Genomic DNA, 20,426 nt, shown 5'->3' with positions numbered 1-20,426 from the left:
TTTACAACGCTGTTTTAATATGTTTTTATAATCTTTATCATTTATATTTATGTATGAACACCAACTGAAGAAGGACGAATTGAGTCCGAAATGCATTTTGAGTGTTCTATATTTTATATACATTTTAAAAAGAGCCGTAATTTATTATAGAGTTTTATTAATAAGGTGCTAAGGGCTAAAAGCAATAGATTATTCCATCTTAAATTATACAAGGTATTATGAAAAATACTAAATGATTTTATCTGATTATTTATTTTTATCAAATTCCTTTCTCTTATCATGACAATTTTGTTGTAACTGCTATATCACACTTTTCAGTACCGTTAATTTTTACTTTTCCAGTTGGTGTGGGTGGCGCGATTATGTTCGCCCTCTGAAGCTTAATAACTCCTGTGCTTTTTGTGGAAATTTTCTGAAAGTTTGCAGAACGGTTTGTTTATTAGGGAAATTGATGCTATTAAATTTTGATGATTAAAGGTCAAGAGGTTGGGGAGATAAAGGGGGTCGTGTAATATATCAAATAGAATTGGACTTAATGATAATTTTACTCATTAATATTTAGAATTTTTTTAATATAAAACCCCTACCTTCAAAATTAAGCTTTTTGTCCATTTTATAATACTGTAGTTAAAAACTCAAAAAGTTTTTAAAATATCATAATAGATGGGTGGGTGCCACTAAATGTTGCCTGGAAAGTTAATTAAGCAACTCGTTGCTGAATTTTTTATTGTTGTAATCCGCTGAAACATGCAGTTATGAACTGTACCATTATGTTTCAATGTTTTGTTTTGTATTCTATGGAATAAAGGGGCTGCCCAAAGGGTAATGGGGACCTAGGCCCTATAGAAAATAAGACTATTATTAAATAAAAGAAGTAAACAAATCAACATTATATAGGGGCCCGAGTTTGTTAAATATCATTTTGGAGGAACCTTTCGTAGCAAATATCATTACCTTTTGTTTTGGTCAGTATACAAAGAACCTAATGATGTACAGTACATGATTATCTTTCATTCTGATTCATGTAAGGTAATTGTTTCATATTTCTAATATAAATTTTATTTTGTGTTTTTAATTAGAATCGTTTGAAATTAGATCTGACAAAATTAGTAAACAACAATTATTTGCTCATTAACTTTAATTATCATTTAGTACCAAAAAAAAAAGACATTATCATCATCCACTTGTTACTCAGGAATTTGATTTATTTATCTAGAAAAGTAAATAAAATAAAAATTAACGTTAAAAAATAATAATATATATGTATATATGATATTTTTGATATTCTACTTATCAAAAAAATTAGCGATGCTATCTTAAAATACATTGTACAATTATTAAATAAAATTTTGTTAAGTAAATGGCGAAAACGTTCTCCTGAAAGTAAAAGGTTATTCTTTCTAAATAATTTCGCTTGGGATCAGTGGCAGATTTAAGGCATTATTGGGCTTATTCATTAATGGAGCTCTTTTTTTAAAAAATCTTATATTAAAAATAATTGTTGGCGATAAGTTTACTGCTGTTGAGTTTTAGACATTGATTTTTCAATATGAGACAGTCTAAACATTCATAGCTCCAGTGAATGAATTCAAAAAGTGGTTAATTCATGACTATGATATGTTTGTTCGGCATACGTTGCATCATTTCCACACCTCATTTAATGTTAAATACGATGGAATTAAAGCATTTACAAGGCAAACCGATTCGAGAAGCGAGAAAAAAGAAGCGCATATCCTTATTTACATTCCCCTTCGCTCCCGATTATCGCGTCGACCAACGAAGCAATTTGCAAAGATGGCGACCCTAAGTGACACGATGGGATAGTTTTTTTTAAGTAAAAAAAATTATCTGTATTTTCTTTCAGGATAGAGTTGCAATGTTAACTTTATCAGAAATAAGGTTACACAATAAAAGCACTCCTATCCACATACAAAGGGAGAATTTTCGGGTTTCTTTCGAAAGATTGATTCTGGATTTCCCAGTAGTTTTCCATTCTTAAGCTTGATGTTTATTAATTAATGAATGTATCGTATTCATAATGTAAATTGCTGATTTTTCTAAACTAAAATAAATTGTAGAAACTATTCAAAAGAATCGGAATCGAGAGAAATTTGATATCGTCACTACTTCTTTCTTCAGTACTCCAAGGTTTATACTTGCTGTAGGAATGAAATCTCAAAATTTTTCAGGAACTGGTCAAAGTTAAGCTATTGGTAAACCAACTAATAAAAAATATTCTTTTCAAGTAAATTTAATTATTTGCATTCAAAGCTAAAGTCAACTTTTTAAGTATCCCTTTGGTTTCATAAACATCTAAACTTTCGCCTATCAAATATGAATCGTTACTTATTTTTAATACCTCTTTTTATGATTAATTAATTGTAATTTGCGTTAAAAATAATAAAATAATCTCTCAAGATTTTTATAAACTATTTCCTATTTAAGTTTTTTTTCAAGAAATGTTTTTTTTTAACTCTTTCCGCCCTGTGGGCACTAAGAGGGCCTCTTTTTGCAAGCCCATTATGGGTTCGGCCAGGCCCACAATGGGGCTGCCGGGTGGTGAGGGACGGGACCCGACATATCCGAACGGACCACCCCCGAGAAATTCCTGGGGATTTTTCGACCCGTTCGGATTCGAGCCCGGGTCCCCCAGAGCGGTGGGCTGCCACCTTGACCGCTCGGCCACCCGGCCGCTATCAAGAAATGTTGTAATTGCTACTTTTTCAAGCTTCATAGTGTTTAAATTTAATAACAATAATTCTGTTCAAAGAATATTTGAGATTCTTACGTCATCGCCCTAGTCGTCGTCACTGTCACTGTCACTGTCAATGTCATCGTCACCGCCATCGTGATTTGCGGGATCGCTCTGTGATTAAAATATAAAATTTATAATACTATAATTTAAATGTCTCAATTATGAATTTCATTTCATTCGTTATTTCTGATTTATAAAAGATTTTTTATATTAATCTGTATTCTAACTTTCAGTTAAGTGATATTGTAATTAATTCAATTTTAACTAATTAATTAATTATTTTAATTGAAAGCAACTGAAAATGAAAAGTCTTATTGGTGAGCTATAATGTTCTTTTCTAATTAGCCAGGATGACATTAATGTTTAAAAATTAAAAGCAACTAAAACGTCTTCACGCCCTTTCAACCACTTCAGGAATAAATTGTCTTTTTTCCGGTGAAGTCGATTTTTTTAAAGACATTTTAATTTTTTTCTATTGAATTTCTTTTAACGCTTGAAAGTCCCAAGACATTATTGTTATGTTAATTTTATTACTGTTTAAACACTGGCTGCAGATCAGTGTTGTAAACATTAAATTTTTAGCCACCGATGTCAATATTCTTTATACAAATATTGTTAACTTTTCAGTCCAATAAATTTCATTTTGTTATACAGGTACTTGTATTAATTTCATTCCTCTTTTTCTTGGTCTTCTGATCTGACTCTCATATTACAACTCTAAGTTGGGAGTCTTCGCTCCGCTAAATGGCACCCGACTATACAATTCCGATGCAACTAATACCGTCTAATGGGTGAAAATCGGATGTACTGGTGGGCAGAACAGGCATCACTTTCTTGGCGCGCTATTTGTCACTGTTTTCACATTTTTGCTATAAAAGCGCAGTGCGCTTTCCGTTCTCATATCCACCTGTCTATAGTACTGTACTGTGTACAGTACATGGTTAGTGCTTCTTTTCGGCTGTTTGCTTTATTGTTGTTCATCGCATTGTGCACAAGAGCACACAATAATTAAGTGGCTACAATAATTGGTACAGTTACTATATAAGTAATTTATTTAATATTTATACTTAAAAAAGAATAGAAAATAAAATATTTAAGAATACAAAAAATGAAATTTTCATACTCTTTTTTTACGACCGTGAACCTGTAATGAAGTTCTCATTAATAACAAATTCTTAATAATTAGTAACTTTATTGTGATTGAATTAAAAGAATATTCTTACTTCTTTTGATTCTGAAACTGATGATGATTCACTCTGTAATTAGAATAAATAAAACATTTCAATTATTAATACAAAATAATCAGAAAAAAATTCTTTAGTCATTTCTTATTTATAATTATTTTAAACTTGTTTAAATATCAACCTAGACAGAGAGAGAGAGAAATTATTTGTCTACATCATTGGTATCAAACTCATATAAGATTATTAGCCGGATGGCCTGCGCTCTGGGAAACCCGGGACAGTTGGGTCGAAAAGTCCCCAGGAAATTTTTTGGGGGTAGTCCAACCGGATATGTCGCCATTGTCCCTCATCACCTGGCAGCCCATTGTGAGCTTGGCCGAATCCATAGTGGGCTTGTTAAAAGAATCCTTCTTAGTGACCACAGGACAGAAAAAGTTTTTAAAAAAGTCGGGCCACCAAATACAGTTTTAAGGTCTGCGGGTCGCAGACAAAAAACAGAAAGGTCTTTTCTGTATATCTTTGAGACAAGAACTCGCCGAAAGTAAAAATTTATATGGAACAACAACATTTTTAGCCATCGACTTCAAATTTAATTTTCAATACATTAGACTTATTTATTTATTAAAATTTCATTTTATTATTTTAATAATTTCATCTGTAAGGTTGGGGCTACGGCCGTATTGTAGAGTTTCCAGTGTCACATTGCGGGCAGCGGATCGCATGGAAAAAGAAATTCGGCTATTTTAAACAAACTTAAAATATTTTTTTTTATAAATTAGTTTATTAATTTATTAAAATTTTTATTGGAATAATTCGTAAATTCCGCTTTTAAATTTTAATATTGTAAAATGTAAGTTGAAGTGTAATTATAAGAAAATATTTTATAAATCTAAATAAACTTGCTAAATATTATCTGAAACGAAATTTCCGTTAAAAAATCTTAATGAAAATAAACGTGTCGGCAATATTTAAATAAAGTAACAGGTAGATTCGGTTTGTTAGAATAAAATATTGTACACTTTTACGTCAATGTGACGTCGTTTTTAGTTTTTTTTACAATGAGAAAATGACAAAATGACGTCAGGTTGACGTAAAAGTGTACAATATTTTGATTTAAAAATGCATCTAAGGTTTATATAAGTTATTTGCATATATAAAATGCATCAAAATTGTTTATTTTCCAATTACATGATTTTGTTTGAAATTTATTACATAAAATTTTACAAAATTTCGAATATCAATCAAAAATTTAGTAAAGAAAGATGCCTATATTTACTACATTTTCAATCTGATGTAATCGGGAATTGTACATTAAATGTGTTATAACTTCTCATAAAGATTGGTTTCAATGCTTTAAATTAATGTTATTCAAATGTTTTAAAATTTCAAAACTCACGCTAAGAATAATACCAGCGAAATATAAATTAGGTGTATGTGACATTTGATTGATGACAAACACCGAACTCCTTGTATTTATATATATATGAAAACAATGCAACAATAACAATTGAGGAATAGTTAAAGATTCCGTAAAAATAATTAAAAAACCAAAAAAGTAATTTTTAAAAAAGGTTCTATGAACACAGAAATTATAAAGTTAAAAAAAAGAAAACAGAAAAAATTAATAACAACAATGGTTTGCAAATACATAGTTCCTAGTACCGAATTTTAAACAACAGAGGGGAAACACAATTAGAAATTAGAAAAAAAAAGGTGAAAGGGAGTGGTGCTGTAAAAAGTGCTTTGGAACTGAAGGTGGTTAAATTTATGAAAAAATAATTTACCGAGTCACTCGATGCTTCATTGTTATAAGCCATTACAGCGTCGACAACTGAAATATATATATTTTTAAGAATTTAGTTTTAATATCTAATAGCATAAAATTCAAATAGTCTAGATCAGCGTTTCTCAAAGTGGGCAATAATGCCCCCTTGTGGGCGCTGGAGGCTTTCAGGGGGGCAGTAGAAGGCTCAAAGAGAATTGGGGGGCGTTAAGGAAATATAGAGGGGCGACGGCAGACAAATTCTATATATAAAAATTTGACGGAATATATATAAAATGTTGACATTTTATATATTTTTTATTTTTTATTGAAGGTCACAACTTGAATATTTCTAACACATTGACTTTTATTTTAGCTCAGCGTTTCTCAAAGTAAGTAATAACGCCCCCTTCTGGCGCGATGAATAGATCTATGATAGAGTCAGGGTATTGAACGGTGACCGAAGGCAAAATTGGGGCTGATAAGAGGAAACATTGCGTTTAATGGTTTCCAGATGATGAGAACAATGTACAGTAAGGGCACAAAGTGTGAGATTCATAAAAAAGTTTTCCTAAGAATATTTCCAATCCTTTTCTCACACAAGAGAAAATGGGTTAGGGGGCGTTGGGTATAACTTTATGGAACAAAGGGGGCGGTGGATCGAAAAAGTTTGAGAATCACTGGTCTAGATTGTTTACGAAACTGTACAATAAATAATATATTAAAAGTAAGATATGAATTTGTTCATATAAAATACTTACCCAGTAGAACTACCAAGAGAGCAAAGCACAAACGAATTGCAAATTTCTTCATGATGAATATTGAAGAAGTTTGTACTTCGAAATAGAATTTATAGTGCTCCTGATGATGATGATAATCCACGTTCCTCGCTTTATTGCTGCTATTATTTGACCAATTAATGATTTTATTTGTACAGATGACGGAAATGAAAAGAGACAAGTGAACAAATTTGTTTAGTCATGTATAATTTTTTTAAAATTAAAATTAATATCAGAAAAGCATGTTCGACTATTTCCCAGATATATTTCATAATTATTTTTTGCGTAGTTATCATATTATTAAAATATATTGTTTATAATGAGAAATTAGCACTGAGTAGTTTTATATATTGTTGTTATTTAATAATCGATAAAAAAAAATACAGCAACGAGTTACTTAACTTTCCTGGCATCATTTGGTAGCGCCATTTGTTACGATATTTTATTAATTAAAAATATAAAATGTTTTTTTTTATTATAAAATGGCAAAAAGTTTAATTTTGAGGACAAGAATGAGTTTTATAAAAAGTTTGTAAATACTAATAAGGAGTAAAATCGTCATTAAGTCTGATATTCCTGGAGATGCATACGACCCCCTTTATCTCCCATCCCTCAACCTTTAATCACCAAAATTTAATAACATCAGTCCCTCTAATAAACAAACCTCCCTTGCAAAATTTCAGTTATTTTCGACCAAAAGCACAGGAGTTTTTAAAAGTTAGATTTTCAAATTTAAACTTTTTTGAATTACCTTATAAGGAATACATATTGTAATTGTTTACTGTTAATTAAAGATGCCGTGTCCAATTAAATATTATATTTATTATTATTAATTTTCATAAAATTTTTTAGTTAATAATTTTTAAGGCGGAGCGTTAGCGAAGCCAGTCTTATTTGGTTTATAGAATTGTGTTCTTTATTAAAATATGATCGATAGATTTTGATAAAACTTTGCCATTTTCCATTAATTGCTACGAGGAATTAAAAAATGTAATGATTCCATTTAAATGTAAAAAAATAGCGGTCCACGACTTTGTTTTCGATACACAGAGAGGTTAAAGTGACTATGCCAGTGTTTTCTCAATGTCATTGAGCTCGCTTAACTGAATTTAGGCGCAGGGGTCAAAAATAAAAACAGCATTGCATGCGCTTAACGGAAAATAGGCGCAAAAAACGAACTAAACACAAGAACAAAGCAGTCGATGGAGATTTGCCTTGTTATAAGATATATAGATCGCCTCTTCTGTACCTAACGAGTGCAAGGATTTTTTTATTTCCAGCTCCGCCTAAATTCTATCGCAATACGTACATAGCCGCGCAATGCGCTTAACGGAATTACGGAAATACGATGGAATTAAAGCCTATATGAAATTATTAGGATATTAGTCGATTCGTTCGACTACATTTTATATATCCATCATAATTTTTGTTAGAAGCCTTAGTTTTTAATTTTATTTTAGTTTTTGCAATTTACAAAATAATTCAGAATATATTCGCCATTCTCATACTTTTTCTATTAATAAAAATCTGTATTTGTTGTAAATATTGATAACACAGCTTGAGAAAAGTATACATACCGGTTAAATAAGCAATTAAAGCTTCAAATAGTGATTTTAAATTACTTCCTGTCAGGATATAATTTCAGATTTAATAGTTTAATACAGTATTAGAAAATTAGTCTCTAAATGCATTCATTTTTATTTAAAAAATTGTAATTAAAGGCAGCCATCCTCATGAAATTATCATCTTTTTATTGAACCGTGGCATACGCTAGTTTCAGTACTGTCCATACTAAATACTCTCTCCCAGCTGTGTATTTTTTTGTACAACATTTTAAGCAAAAGCACCATCAGCTAGCGCTGTGATTGGTAAAAACTTGAGTGATGGACTGCGGAGGATGGACCTTTCCTTACATTAATACAAGTTATACTTTTATTTCACTTGAGAAAAATAATTTAATAACCAAAGTACAACGTCTCTGTCTAGTGTATTAAATTAAAAAAAAAAACAGGCTTATAATTCTCGGCTGTAAGCTTCTTATAATTCAGGCTGTAAGCTGCCATGGCATGGCCCATATCAAGAAGGCTCACGGCAAATGCAATCAGGTTACTTGAAATTATCAGAACTAAAGAAACGAAATGAGAGAAACGATTCTAATTAGTTCTGACATGTTGCACTCTGCTGTTGCTAACGTTACAACTCGATTGCGAGATGTGAGAATGGCAGAAAGTTTGTCAAACAGTTCTTTTCAAGCTGGTGTGACAGTGATGCTGTTGGATTCTAGTGGCAAAAATTGTAACTACTTTTGAAACTGTCCCTAGTTTTCCCGTGTCCAGATAAAAATAGATAAATATGCCTGCAAAATTTTAACTCTACGTTTCTCTGGATTGCGTGCATTCGAAAATCTACGACGGCACAATGTAGAGTGGGAATTACCGTTCCTAGTTAATACTTTTTCTACGTTTATGATCTACGTTTCTCCTGAATCGTACTTCGACTCCTGTTAATATCTATCTATCTTGACATTTGTAGTAAAAATAATAATAGAATTACTGTATATGATGAAATATTTTAGTATTTCTCGTTTGTTTTTAGTACTAAAAACAAAACTATTGTTTAGGCGCAGTCCCACACTGATAATTATTGATTCTGGTATCGCGCCTGACGAATATGCTGGACACATGGAGTTTTGAAGGTTTTCTTCGTGTTTAACACCTAAATACGGCCAATTTTCCGTAGAAAAATCCTTGTCAGATTGTTTAATGGAATAAGGCAGTTCAAACTAACCTCAAATCCGAATGGATAATTTGAAGTCCTCATTGATGTAGATCAGTGTTTCTCAACGGGGCGATATCGCCCCCATGTGGGCGTTTTCCATGTTGAGGGGGCGATTTGTAACAATTTATATTTTGGGGGGCGAAAAACAATTTTCTGGGCGATATAGTAAAACATTATATTAAGATTAATTAGATATTTTATTCGTTATATCGTACAATAATTAAACAAATAACATTATACTAGTTACTAGTCTATTCAATGCAGTACGAATTTGGCGTTAGCCCTGGCCCTCGGTATCGGAATTTTGAAGTGAAAGGGGCGATACTACGTAACGGTTTTATTGAAGGGGAGATGATTCGTTAGAGGTTGAGAAACACTGATGTAGATTGTCATTATTATAGTATAGTCAAACCTCGATTTTCGAACTTAATCCATATATTGTTTATGGGAAAATTTGTTTCGGTTTGAGAACAGTTTTTAGGAACGAATTAACTACCTAGTATTAATAAAGTTTTGTTATTTAATTTGAGTTAAGCATCTTTAACCGGACCATTCCCTGCTTGTACTGTAAAAATATACATTTTTTTTTCTGGAATGTGTTACGTACTGCATTTAGGCCCAAATCAGTTTAACGTAATAACACGATTGCTCCTTTCATAGCGCCCTTGTTTTAAAATTATTGTTTGGATATATTTAAATATGAGCCTATTGAATACAATCATGGAATCAATTTTGCTTATAAAGTATTTATTTCATTAAGTTTACAATTATTGAAATAGAGGAATTTAGGTAAATTAAAAATAGATATAACACTAATAAATTAAATTTCAGAACAAGTTTATTCAAAAATTTATATACAACTATTTATAAAATACTTTTACAAGATAAAATGATTTTAAGATCGTCAATCACCTTTTTTCCCATAGTAAAAAAAAATTACATTGTCTTCTAAATACATAGAGATTCTAGATAGCTTGTTCTATTATTGCAAATATGAAATAATTTTTTTTTATGAAATTAAATGTGTAAAGCTCAATAAAATAATAAAAAATACCACATTACGTACGAACAAAACTTCTTTTATTGTTTTTTTAATCTTTTGTAGAATCACAGGCACGTAACAAATCCTTTGTATGGACGTTGGGTAGAAACGGAAGAATTTCTGTGAAGTTGTCCAGCGGTGACATAAGTTAGAATAATACAAATTTTGAATTAGAAGAAAAATCGAAACGATACAGTGTTTCATTTGATATATATATATATATTTCCTCCCGTTTATGAATGTCAAATGCCATAAAAATGAAATGTCAATTGTCTATTCCAACTAAAATATTTTGCTGCATGGATATTTCATTAACACCAGATTACCCAAATTTTTTGCTGGTTCACAAACGTTGGGGCATTGACCTTTTCGGCAGAGAGTTTCCTTCCATTTCATTCATTTTTACATCTGTATAAAAAAATTAGCATTTTAAAAAAATTATACTATTTAAATTTACTAAAATTAACTGTCTATTAATATAAATTNGATAAGGCTATGTTAATATCTTTAGTTCTGTCACTGATATCACACTTATGCTCCAAGTTGTACTGTTTTATTGCACTGCTCAGTAATATGGAAATTTGCATTATAATATAGTTTTTTTTATGGTTGTTTGTTTGGATGTTTTAATTTTTTGTCATTTCATTTCCATTTTTAACAAAAAAAGTTTGAGTTAATTTGTCTGATTAATAGGTATAATAAATATACATAGACCTTGTTTATGTAAGGTCAAAAAAGTTTTGTACTCTTTGTTGTTCATGAGAAAATGTACACTAAACTTTCAGTTAGGTGAATATTTAATTTCTTGTCTAGGAGTTGTATATTTATAGATAAAAAATTATCAAAAATTACAGAATATTTTTGATGATCAATTGGATGGTAGAGAAATACAAAACAGTAAGCAAAATTACTTTCATGTATATCTGAAAGTTTAGAGGATGATGCTAACGTCACTAATAAGAAGCAAGGCCAGGATTAGAATCTATGTATCTTACACAGTGTTCTACACCAACAGTGATTATGAGTCCAAGTGATACAGAAATCAACTATGAGTTTGATGATCAATACACTGAACAGGATAAAATTGTTTGGGATGTTATTGACAGTAATCATCATTCTGGATGCTTTTCCAAACAAAAATCAGTTTGAAGCACATGGCATTTAATGGGAGACAATTTCATTCTCCAACACAAAATAAGATGTATTTGCAATGCAGGGCTGTGGAGTTGGGAGTCGACACATTTTTTCCGACTCTAAATTAAATTTAAAATGTCAGTTCTTTTATTTAAATGAAGAAAATTTTATATTTAATAATTTTTTACAATGTTTTTGTATTTTGTCATAATTCAATTATTTTAAATACAAAATGCAACAATTTAATTTATTAAATATGTATCGTGAATGGCTATGTTTAAATAGTTTTCTTTGTAGTATTTGTGTTCAGTAGTTAAATTATTTTGACCCAATTGAATTTGAATATTTTTGATTCATTCCTTTGTTATCCCTGCTAAATAAGTACTCTATTTTTCTGAATGAGCCAGACTAATTGATCAGAGTAGATATTTTTCTTTTCTGAACAAGGGACTGAATTAGCTAGATCACACACTTTTTACTAACTTTTGCACTTATTGCAATTTCACCTTTGTAGAATAAAGATATGTAAATGTTGAATGACAATCGTTTTTGCAAAATAATGAGGTTTCTTCATTTTGAATTGTTGTGAGTGGGTGCCTTTTATGTCAATGATAAATTTGCCTTGATTTCATCAGTATGGAACAGATTCGTTGAGAACTGTCAAACTTGCAATAAGCCAGGGCCAAATATAACAACTGATTAACTCTTTCCTAGTAAAACTAAATGTGCATTTATGCAATTTATGCTCTCCAAGCCAGATAAATATGGCCAAAAAATACTGCTTAAATGGATTTCCAATATCCACACAGTATGATACATTTTGTATCACAATTGGGAAAGAATGAGTTTGATAAAAATATTACCATGGACAATTACTTTAACTCCATAAATTGAAAGAAAAAAAAGTCTTGTTGGAACAATGAATAAAGAATGCAGAGATGCCTTTCACTGTAAAGCATGGAAAGAACCTCTATTCAGTATGAAAATATTGAAAAATGATGACTTGACAATGACTATTTATCAGAAAAAAAAGGAAAAAAATGTCATTGTTTTGAGTTCTCTTGATGTATTATTTCTATTATGTCTAGTAAAAATATAATACAGTTTTGGATGTTTAACACAAAATATGGTGTTGGTATTGTGGATAAAATGGCCATACAATATTCTGTCAAGGCATCACCTAGAAACTGGCATGTGCATTCTTTTTATAATACACATGCATTTATTGTGGCAAAATCTAATGTGTTTGAGAAATTTTTTGTATATTTGCACTGAAGTTCACAGACATAAATGTCAAGTATAAAAAAATTGTACAAATAAATCAACACGCAGATGCTCAGTGTGAAAAAAGTTTGTCTGCAATTTGTGTGCAGGAAAAACTTGTTATTACTATGTAATTTGTATTTAAATGCAATGAAAAATTCATTTATTTATGTTTATACCTACATTATTTCAATAGAAGATGCTCAAAAATTCAAATTATAACAAAAATAGTCTGAAAACTGAACCGAGTGTGACAAATTGTCCTGTTTGGGCATTTAGATAGAGTAAGTCCAAGTGTTCTAATATTAAACTTTCTGCTGTAATCTATATATATAAAAATGAATGTGTGTGTGTGTGTGTGTGTGTGTGTGTGTNACAAAAGATAAATGGAGTTGTCATAATCTGAAATATAAGATCAGAAGAAAAACAAAAAAACTTACTCCTATAGATTTAGCATTTTTATTAGTGAAATGTTTTTCAGAAGTTTGCTGCCCCATCCTATCTTCAGACCACAAAAATATGAATTTTTATGGTTTGAAGATGGGAAGGAGAAGTCCTAAAAAACATTTTACTACAGTATTAACAAACTTGACTCCTATAATTTTAGTATTTTTTCCCCCCTCCTGACATTATAATAGTTTTTTTATATATACACATTTTCTACCTTTAAATGACAATCAATCTATTATTGATAAGAATTATGAATATTAATGTCTTATTTCAGATTTAATTTCAATATAATAAAAAAATTTTCTCAAATGTTGTCAAATACTTTGTAAGGAGTCAAAGTCCGATCGTTATTTTGTTTTCGGCATTATTTTTAGTTATAGTTATTTTCTTTTCGGGATCTTTTTTTTTGAGGATGGAAACACCTAATAAACCCTCAATGTGCTAAAAAGAAAAAAGGCAAAAAATACTAATTTGAATTGGTGACTGATCCTGTGATACCGCACACATGTAAATTGGGCAGTGTGGACTACACTGAGAACCAGATAAAAGACAAGATGTCTGTCCAGCAGTGTGGTGTAGCTTCCAACAGTGAGCACTGTAGAAGTGACTTGTCAGGCATTCTTAATAAGTGATCAGTGTAAGCAACATATACTTTGAGTATTTTTTGGTGGAGATTTGATTGAATTTGATTTGATGTATATGAAAAAAGAATTTCTTTGATTAATTGTTCATTTTTGTTATTTGAAATATATACTCTTACTAACTCTTATTATAAATACAGTAGACCCTCCTATTACGTGGGTTCATATGATGCAGATTCGTATATCGCGGCGAAAAAATTGCGACCGTATTCATATAAAGACGCTAAAAGAGACTCGTAAAAAGCGGTAAAATATCATCGCCGACTCGTGTCACGACAGGATTGGTCGAATCTGGACCAATAGTGGACAAGCAGCCGCACTACTTACACACTACGGAGAGTTTAGGCAGGTAAGTTGAGTTTACTATCGTCTGTACAGTATATAAATTACCTACTGTAAGTCTAATACAGTACTGTAATTTTATACATTTCTTGTGAAAAAAACATTTCGTATTCAACAGCCATAAAAATTATTTCTATTAATGATGTCTCCAAAGTTAAGTTATTTTTCTGCAAAAAATTCGTTGATCAGAAAATGCCTACTGTTTGGTGCGCTGCTCCGCGATGAAAACAAACTTAAGCAATGGTGTTGTCGAACAGTGCACACTTAGTGAGTAATCCTACAATTTTTTGTTTATAGCATAGTTTATACGGATTATTCCAAAAATATTATGTGTGTTTTGGAAATGTTGAGTCGAATTAGTCTAAAATCAATTAATTTTATGGAAGAAAACCTTTCAAACAGCTGTAGTCCATAAACTGCACACATGCCAGGATGTGATTGGCTCATGTTTTTAAGGATTCCTACAACGCAAAATTCTTATAAAGTGGAACGTATCTACCACATTATAGGGGGGGGGGTCGACTGTAATCATTTCTGCTGTTTATATAAAATGTGAGAAATGTCCGTAAAAGAGCATAGTTTTATTTCGTTCCATAGAAAGTACTCGACCACAACTACCAGCCTCTATGGAACGAAATAAAATTACTAAAATGCTGCAACAAACAAAAAGAGCTATTTATTTGGGAGACACTCTACATTTCTACTACCATACCATGCAACTCCCCAATTTTTGAGCTCCCACAAATTTGGATAACAGCTTTCAAACAACTCAAGATAAAAATACTCCTTCGTTGCTCATATGCTTATTTTGCCTTGGTGCGCATAAATGCATGAACTATGTTCTTTTACAGACATTTCTCACTTTAATATTTATTTATCATTATTTCTATGCGCTATGACGTAAGAACCCTTAAATAATATTCAAAAACCATAATCAGCTGAACCGTTGGAAATATTGTTCAGAAAGCTTAAACTATCGAATTCTATGTACCGCTTGAAGATGGTAGTTTTACACTACTGAAAGTGCTAGCGGATAAAACCTTTCTCCAAAAGTCAGATAAATTTCTGTAACCAGAACTCCACTAATGTAAGTGTTCTAATAATAGTATACGTCGGCATGAAGTGCAAACTTATTATATCATGGAGTTTATCTGCTCAGATGGTTAGAACTTGAAAGGTTTTAGAACAAATTTGGAATTCTACTAATTCATAAAGTCTCAAATTTGGAATGGCCATTTCTTAGACTTTTAGTTTTAGCCTAATAAATGAGCCAGAAGGCTCAAAAGATCAAGACTGGATGTAAAATTGTGTTTTGGTTTCTCCATTCAAATAGTTTTTTTTAAAAAACTTCTGAAAATATAATTCATTATACTAGACAGAAACAACGTTAATTTTATGAGCACAATGTGCTAAAGCATTTTCTAATGTTTTAGCATTTATCAGTTACAGTTAGACTGGTAGAGTGTACAAATAACTTCACACAGTTCATTGGAACATTGCTAGTGTTTCAAGTGTAACTGCAAAGGGCCAAAGCAAGCCAACAAATCACTAAGTTCATTACAGAATGATATGAATTCAGCAAGATTTGTTTTGATACAGTGTTGAATGTATGTCATTAGTTCCTCTTTAGAAGTTGATCACTGTTCATTAAGTTGTTGTTCCACAAAATTTCAATGGGTTTAAGTCTGGGTGATTGCTTGGGCAAGGCAGGATTGCAATCTGGTATTTTTGTAACCAATGTATCGTTGACTTTGCGGTATGAGAGGATGCTCCATCTTGTTGAAATAGAAATGTTTTCTCAATTAAATCCTCTGCTGATAGTATCATAAATGTCTCTAAGATGTCTTGATAAGTCTGTGCATTGACATGTTCCCAAAGAATGCACAGTTGTCTTACATCCTACGCCGTTAGCATTCATGCACCCCCAGATCATGACAGATAATGCAAACTTCATGGATCTCTTCATACAGTCCTTTCCAAAGACCTCTTTGGTTGTTCTCTATACATTTAGGCCTTGGTCACTACAGGAGAGACAAAACAGAGATTCGTCACTGAAAAGGATGTTATTCCAATTGTCTTGATGCGGAGAGAAGCTCGTGTGCAACATCTGACACTTGCTTGTTGTTGCTTTTTTGTCATAGATGGCTTTGTCTTGGGAACACGGAAGTTGAAGTATAAGTCGGTCAACCTTTGGCACGTGGTTCGGCTGCTAACAAGTCAGTCCAGTTGCTCTCCATTGTGCATGCATGTGCTTAATGCTCTTAAAGCGGTTTTGCCCGACAACTCTTCTCAAGTTTCTCTCATCCCTCATTTAAGTCCACATTTCTGGTGTTTATTAGTTAAAACTTGAACACAGTTTTGTTGTTTCAGTACTCTAGAGACTGTTGGCTGCGAGCATTTTACATAATCTGCAAGTTATTTTCGTGTTTTTCCTACTTTGATAAGGCTATGTTAATATCTTTAGTTCTGTCACTGATATCACACTTATGCTCCAAGTTGTACTGTTTTATTGCACTGCTCAGTAATATGGAAATTTGCATTATAATATAGTTTTTTTTATGGTTGTTTGTTTGGATGTTTTAATTTTTTGTCATTTCATTTCCATTTTTAACAAAAAAAGTTTGAGTTAATTTGTCTGATTAATAGGTATAATAAATATACATAGACCTTGTTTATGTAAGGTCAAAAAAGTTTTGTACTCTTTGTTGTTCATGAGAAAATGTACACTAAACTTTCAGTTAGGTGAATATTTAATTTCTTGTCTAGGAGTTGTATATTTATAGATAAAAAATATTCTTAAATAATATGAATTAACTTTCTTAAATCATTATTTTGCTACTGTTAATTTTTGTAGGTTATCAATCTATTATTTGTTTACAATTTTGTCTACTATTTCCTTTGAAGTTCCATAATTTTTAGTAACAGGCAAAAAATAAGTTATTAATCCTATAATTAAGTCTTTTTAAAAATTCCATAGTTTCCTTACTACTGGTATAATCTACTTGATTGCTTATTTTTTTCACCAGAAAAGTAGTGTTAAAAATATTAGTATATAATGCAATAAGCAGCTATTTTCTTTGTTATTGATGAGATAAAAATATTTTTAAGAATATATTATAGATCCAGAAATGCATTATCTCAAGGAAATTTTATATTTATATCATGTTTTTCACATTAAAGATCAGTGTTAACAATTTTTGAATGCATTATTACAATGTCTTGCAATGTCAAAATTCCTAAGTAAAACATTGTAGATAGGTAAGATCCTTTTGATATAAAATTACTTTTTGTTGGGATTACAGTACCAATAATTTGCTTATTATGGAACTAAATTAACTTTTTGTGAGATTTTTTTTTATTTCTCTTTTGTGATTTCTAAATTTAATGAGAATGGTTAAACTAGGTTAGGACATGACTGGATTATAAAAATCTGTCTATTTTCAAACCAGTGTTTAAGATGAAAGACTTTTTCAAGATTAAAACTAAAAATGCTTATAAAGAGTTTTATAGATTTCTAGATATTTTAGTAGCAAATTAAAAATGCATTTTTACTAAATATATTATCAAAATTTTTAGATATTTAAAAAAAAATCAAACAATTTTAATTTTACTACCATCTTAAAAAAAAAACAGTGTTCTAATAATGTGATTTTGTATTTTGACAAAACTGTAATACAATATGATTAGTAATGTAAAAATAAACTGTTGTTAATGAATGCTGCATGCTGAAGTGCATAGCTTGCTTTAAATAAAATATATAACAGTTATTCAGCCTCATGCAGTGAGATTAATATTGACTAATTTACCACACTTTAGCAGTCTCTTCTTCTGGTAAAGTTATTCTTGATGTCCCTTGGTCTATACCAGGGTGAAGTCCTTAACATTACAAGAAAAAATCTTGTAGTGGGTATTTAATTCTTAAAAATTATTTAATTTACTTTAACATTTTATTCATGGTAAATATTTCTTTAGAAAAGTTTACCTGGTAAAGGTGGTGCTGAAGGTGATGTCAAATTAGCCAAAGTATCTGTATTTAAAGTTGCACTAACAGTAATAACAGGCATCCCTGGCAAACTCAAAGCAGTTGTAAGTGGAACTGCTGATGAACTGATATTTGTTTGATCTACAAATATTAAAAAATGAGAGAGAGTAACAACAACTTTTTAAATTATGATTTTATAAAACATACCTCCTATATCAGAATTTGCTTCAATCTTTTCTACTGGATATATTGGTGGTACAGTTGTTATTGGAACTGAAATTAAAAATAAATATCTAAATGAGATATATATATATATATATAAATTGTTTAATTTCAGCTAAGAAATATTAAATAGATATTATACCTGGATTCAATGGTGTATCTAATTTTGCTTCTTCATTTAGATGTAATGCATTAACCCCTTGGATTACATCTGCAGTTGTTAATGGAACCTATAAAAATTGACAGTAGATGTATTTTAATTTATTTACAAGAACAGAATATATTCTTTTAATGCAAGAAAAAATTTTTGTTTTATATTTAAATCTTCATGTAAGAATTACAAATATACAGTCTTTAAAGTCTTTTTAATTTATTTGTTTAACATAATACTTTAAATTTCAATTTCTTTTCATTAAGACTATTGCATAATACACGTATACTTGAGTTTAAAAATTTTCATGGAATTGGGATTATCTGTCTGTTTGAAATATGATTAATTGAATTTATCATCTACATTGAATCTGAATAATATACAATAGGATTTACTTATTGCAGTCAGTTCTGCTAATTCTGATAACTTTAATCTGTATGTTTTGAGATGTTTATATTTAAACATAAATCTTCAAGTTATAACCTTTATAATTATAAATTTTTTACTAAATTCTTTTAACATATTCTCTTAATTCCAGAATTTTCACTAATTTGAATCTTCCTGCTTCATGTTATCAATCTTAAAGCAATTATAAGCCTTTACAGTTTTTGAAAAATATAGAAAGTTTATTTTGAAACTAACTTATTTTTAGATCTACAATTTTTTCAAATTGCAGTCCAATTACTAGAGAAAAGCTAGATAAATTTGACAGTTACTAGAATAACAATGTCAAGATTGAAAGTTATTTAGAAAGTTTATTTTGAAACTAACATTTTTAAAAAGCATGGCTATTTCAAGGTGATAAAACAATTATAAAAAGCAGCTTTCAAAAAGTTTTAGTAAAAATAATTAAGATTTTTATGCATTATTCAAACTGTAAATACAGTAGAGCATCGATTATCCGACTCAATTGGGGACTCAGGTTGGTCAGATAACTGAAAAAATCGGATAACCGAAAAGAATGAAAAAAATACATTATTAGTACAGTATATTAGGATATTGCTATTAACCAACTTCACATTGAATTTTCAACCATGTTTAGCCAAACAATTTTTTTTTTAAAATAATAATCGTCGCTATTGCATCATTAAAAATTATTTTTAAATTGTTTGTTTTACGAGCAATAAAATAACCATTCATAATTAGAAAATTAAGTCTCGTTTAAATACTGGCCTCCCTTCAATGGTCGAGCCAGTGTTGCCAGCTAAAACATGCAAAAATTTAACAAAAATAATATTAAAGCATCCAAGACATAGCCAAATATTGTAGCGCAACATCACTAGCAGACATTTGAAATTTGCTGACTAGAATGGTCGGTTAACTGATGTGACGGTTAATCAGGGGTCGGATAATTGATGCTCTACTGTAAATACAATGAAGAATTGAAAATATTAATTAAAATTCAGCTTTTATATTATCACCAGTTAAAAGGCCCAATGCAGGCATCGGGGCATACTAAATAGTTAGCATGTATAACAACGATAAATAATTAATTACAAATGGTTTACCTAAAGTGCAGAAACATTCAGCAGAACACTGTTGAAAGTGAACTGCTCCATAACTATCATTATCATCTACTAAAACCAATATCCCTACATCCAATTCTCATGAAATAATTTTCAAAATACCAATAATATACTATATATTTCCATTATGATTGCAAAGAAATACCATAATATCCTGTCTCCAGTTCAAAACATAGTTATGCCTTTTTGTTTCATTCTTATGTTTTGAACTGGAGACAGGATATTATGGTATTTCTTTGCAATCATAACAGAAATATATAGTATCTTATTGGTATTTTGAAAGTTATTTCATGAGAATTGGATATAGTGATGTAGGTCATAGTGCATGACAATGATATAACTATCANAAAATCGACGCTCTACTGTATTAATATTTAAACTGAAAAACTGGGCAGTCTCTATTATATAAATATCA

General features: G+C 30.3%; 1 protein-coding gene and 1 long non-coding RNA gene across 5 annotated transcripts in view; both read right to left on the bottom strand.

Annotated features, from left to right (window-relative positions):
• Positions 1-653: 653 nt before the first annotated feature.
• On the bottom strand, positions 654-6,575 carry LOC111632672. Its single transcript, XR_002757903.1, has 6 exons — positions 6,463-6,575; positions 5,724-5,770; positions 3,979-4,011; positions 3,879-3,899; positions 2,789-2,866; positions 654-1,212 (listed from the first exon to the last, which is right to left on the bottom strand). It is a non-coding gene; the product is annotated as an uncharacterized LOC111632672 (long non-coding RNA).
• Positions 6,576-10,321: 3,746 nt separating this feature from the next.
• The window catches only part of LOC111632667 (Golgi reassembly-stacking protein 2-like), a 46,702-nt gene continuing 36,597 nt past the window's right edge, over positions 10,322-20,426 (bottom strand). For 3 of the 4 annotated variants that reach the window (XM_023377162.1, XM_023377163.1, XM_023377164.1), the window contains 5 exons: positions 18,477-18,564; positions 18,320-18,385; positions 18,113-18,253; positions 17,937-18,006; positions 10,322-10,708 (listed from right to left, as the gene is read on the bottom strand). In XM_023377162.1, coding sequence (XP_023232930.1) covers position 10,708; positions 17,937-18,006; positions 18,113-18,253; positions 18,320-18,385; positions 18,477-18,564 — 366 coding nt within the window. In that variant the 3' untranslated portion in view covers positions 10,322-10,707. The remainder of the gene's footprint in view (positions 10,709-17,936; positions 18,007-18,112; positions 18,254-18,319; positions 18,386-18,476; positions 18,565-20,426) is intronic. The other variant, XM_023377166.1, reaches the window with a different exon arrangement.

This window comes from Centruroides sculpturatus, unplaced genomic scaffold, assembly GCF_000671375.1.
Source record: "Centruroides sculpturatus isolate CEXI.00-Female unplaced genomic scaffold, Cexi_2.0 scaffold733, whole genome shotgun sequence".
NCBI classification, from domain to species: domain Eukaryota; kingdom Metazoa; phylum Arthropoda; class Arachnida; order Scorpiones; family Buthidae; genus Centruroides; species Centruroides sculpturatus.
This window is presented reverse-complemented; position numbering and strand designations above follow the sequence as displayed.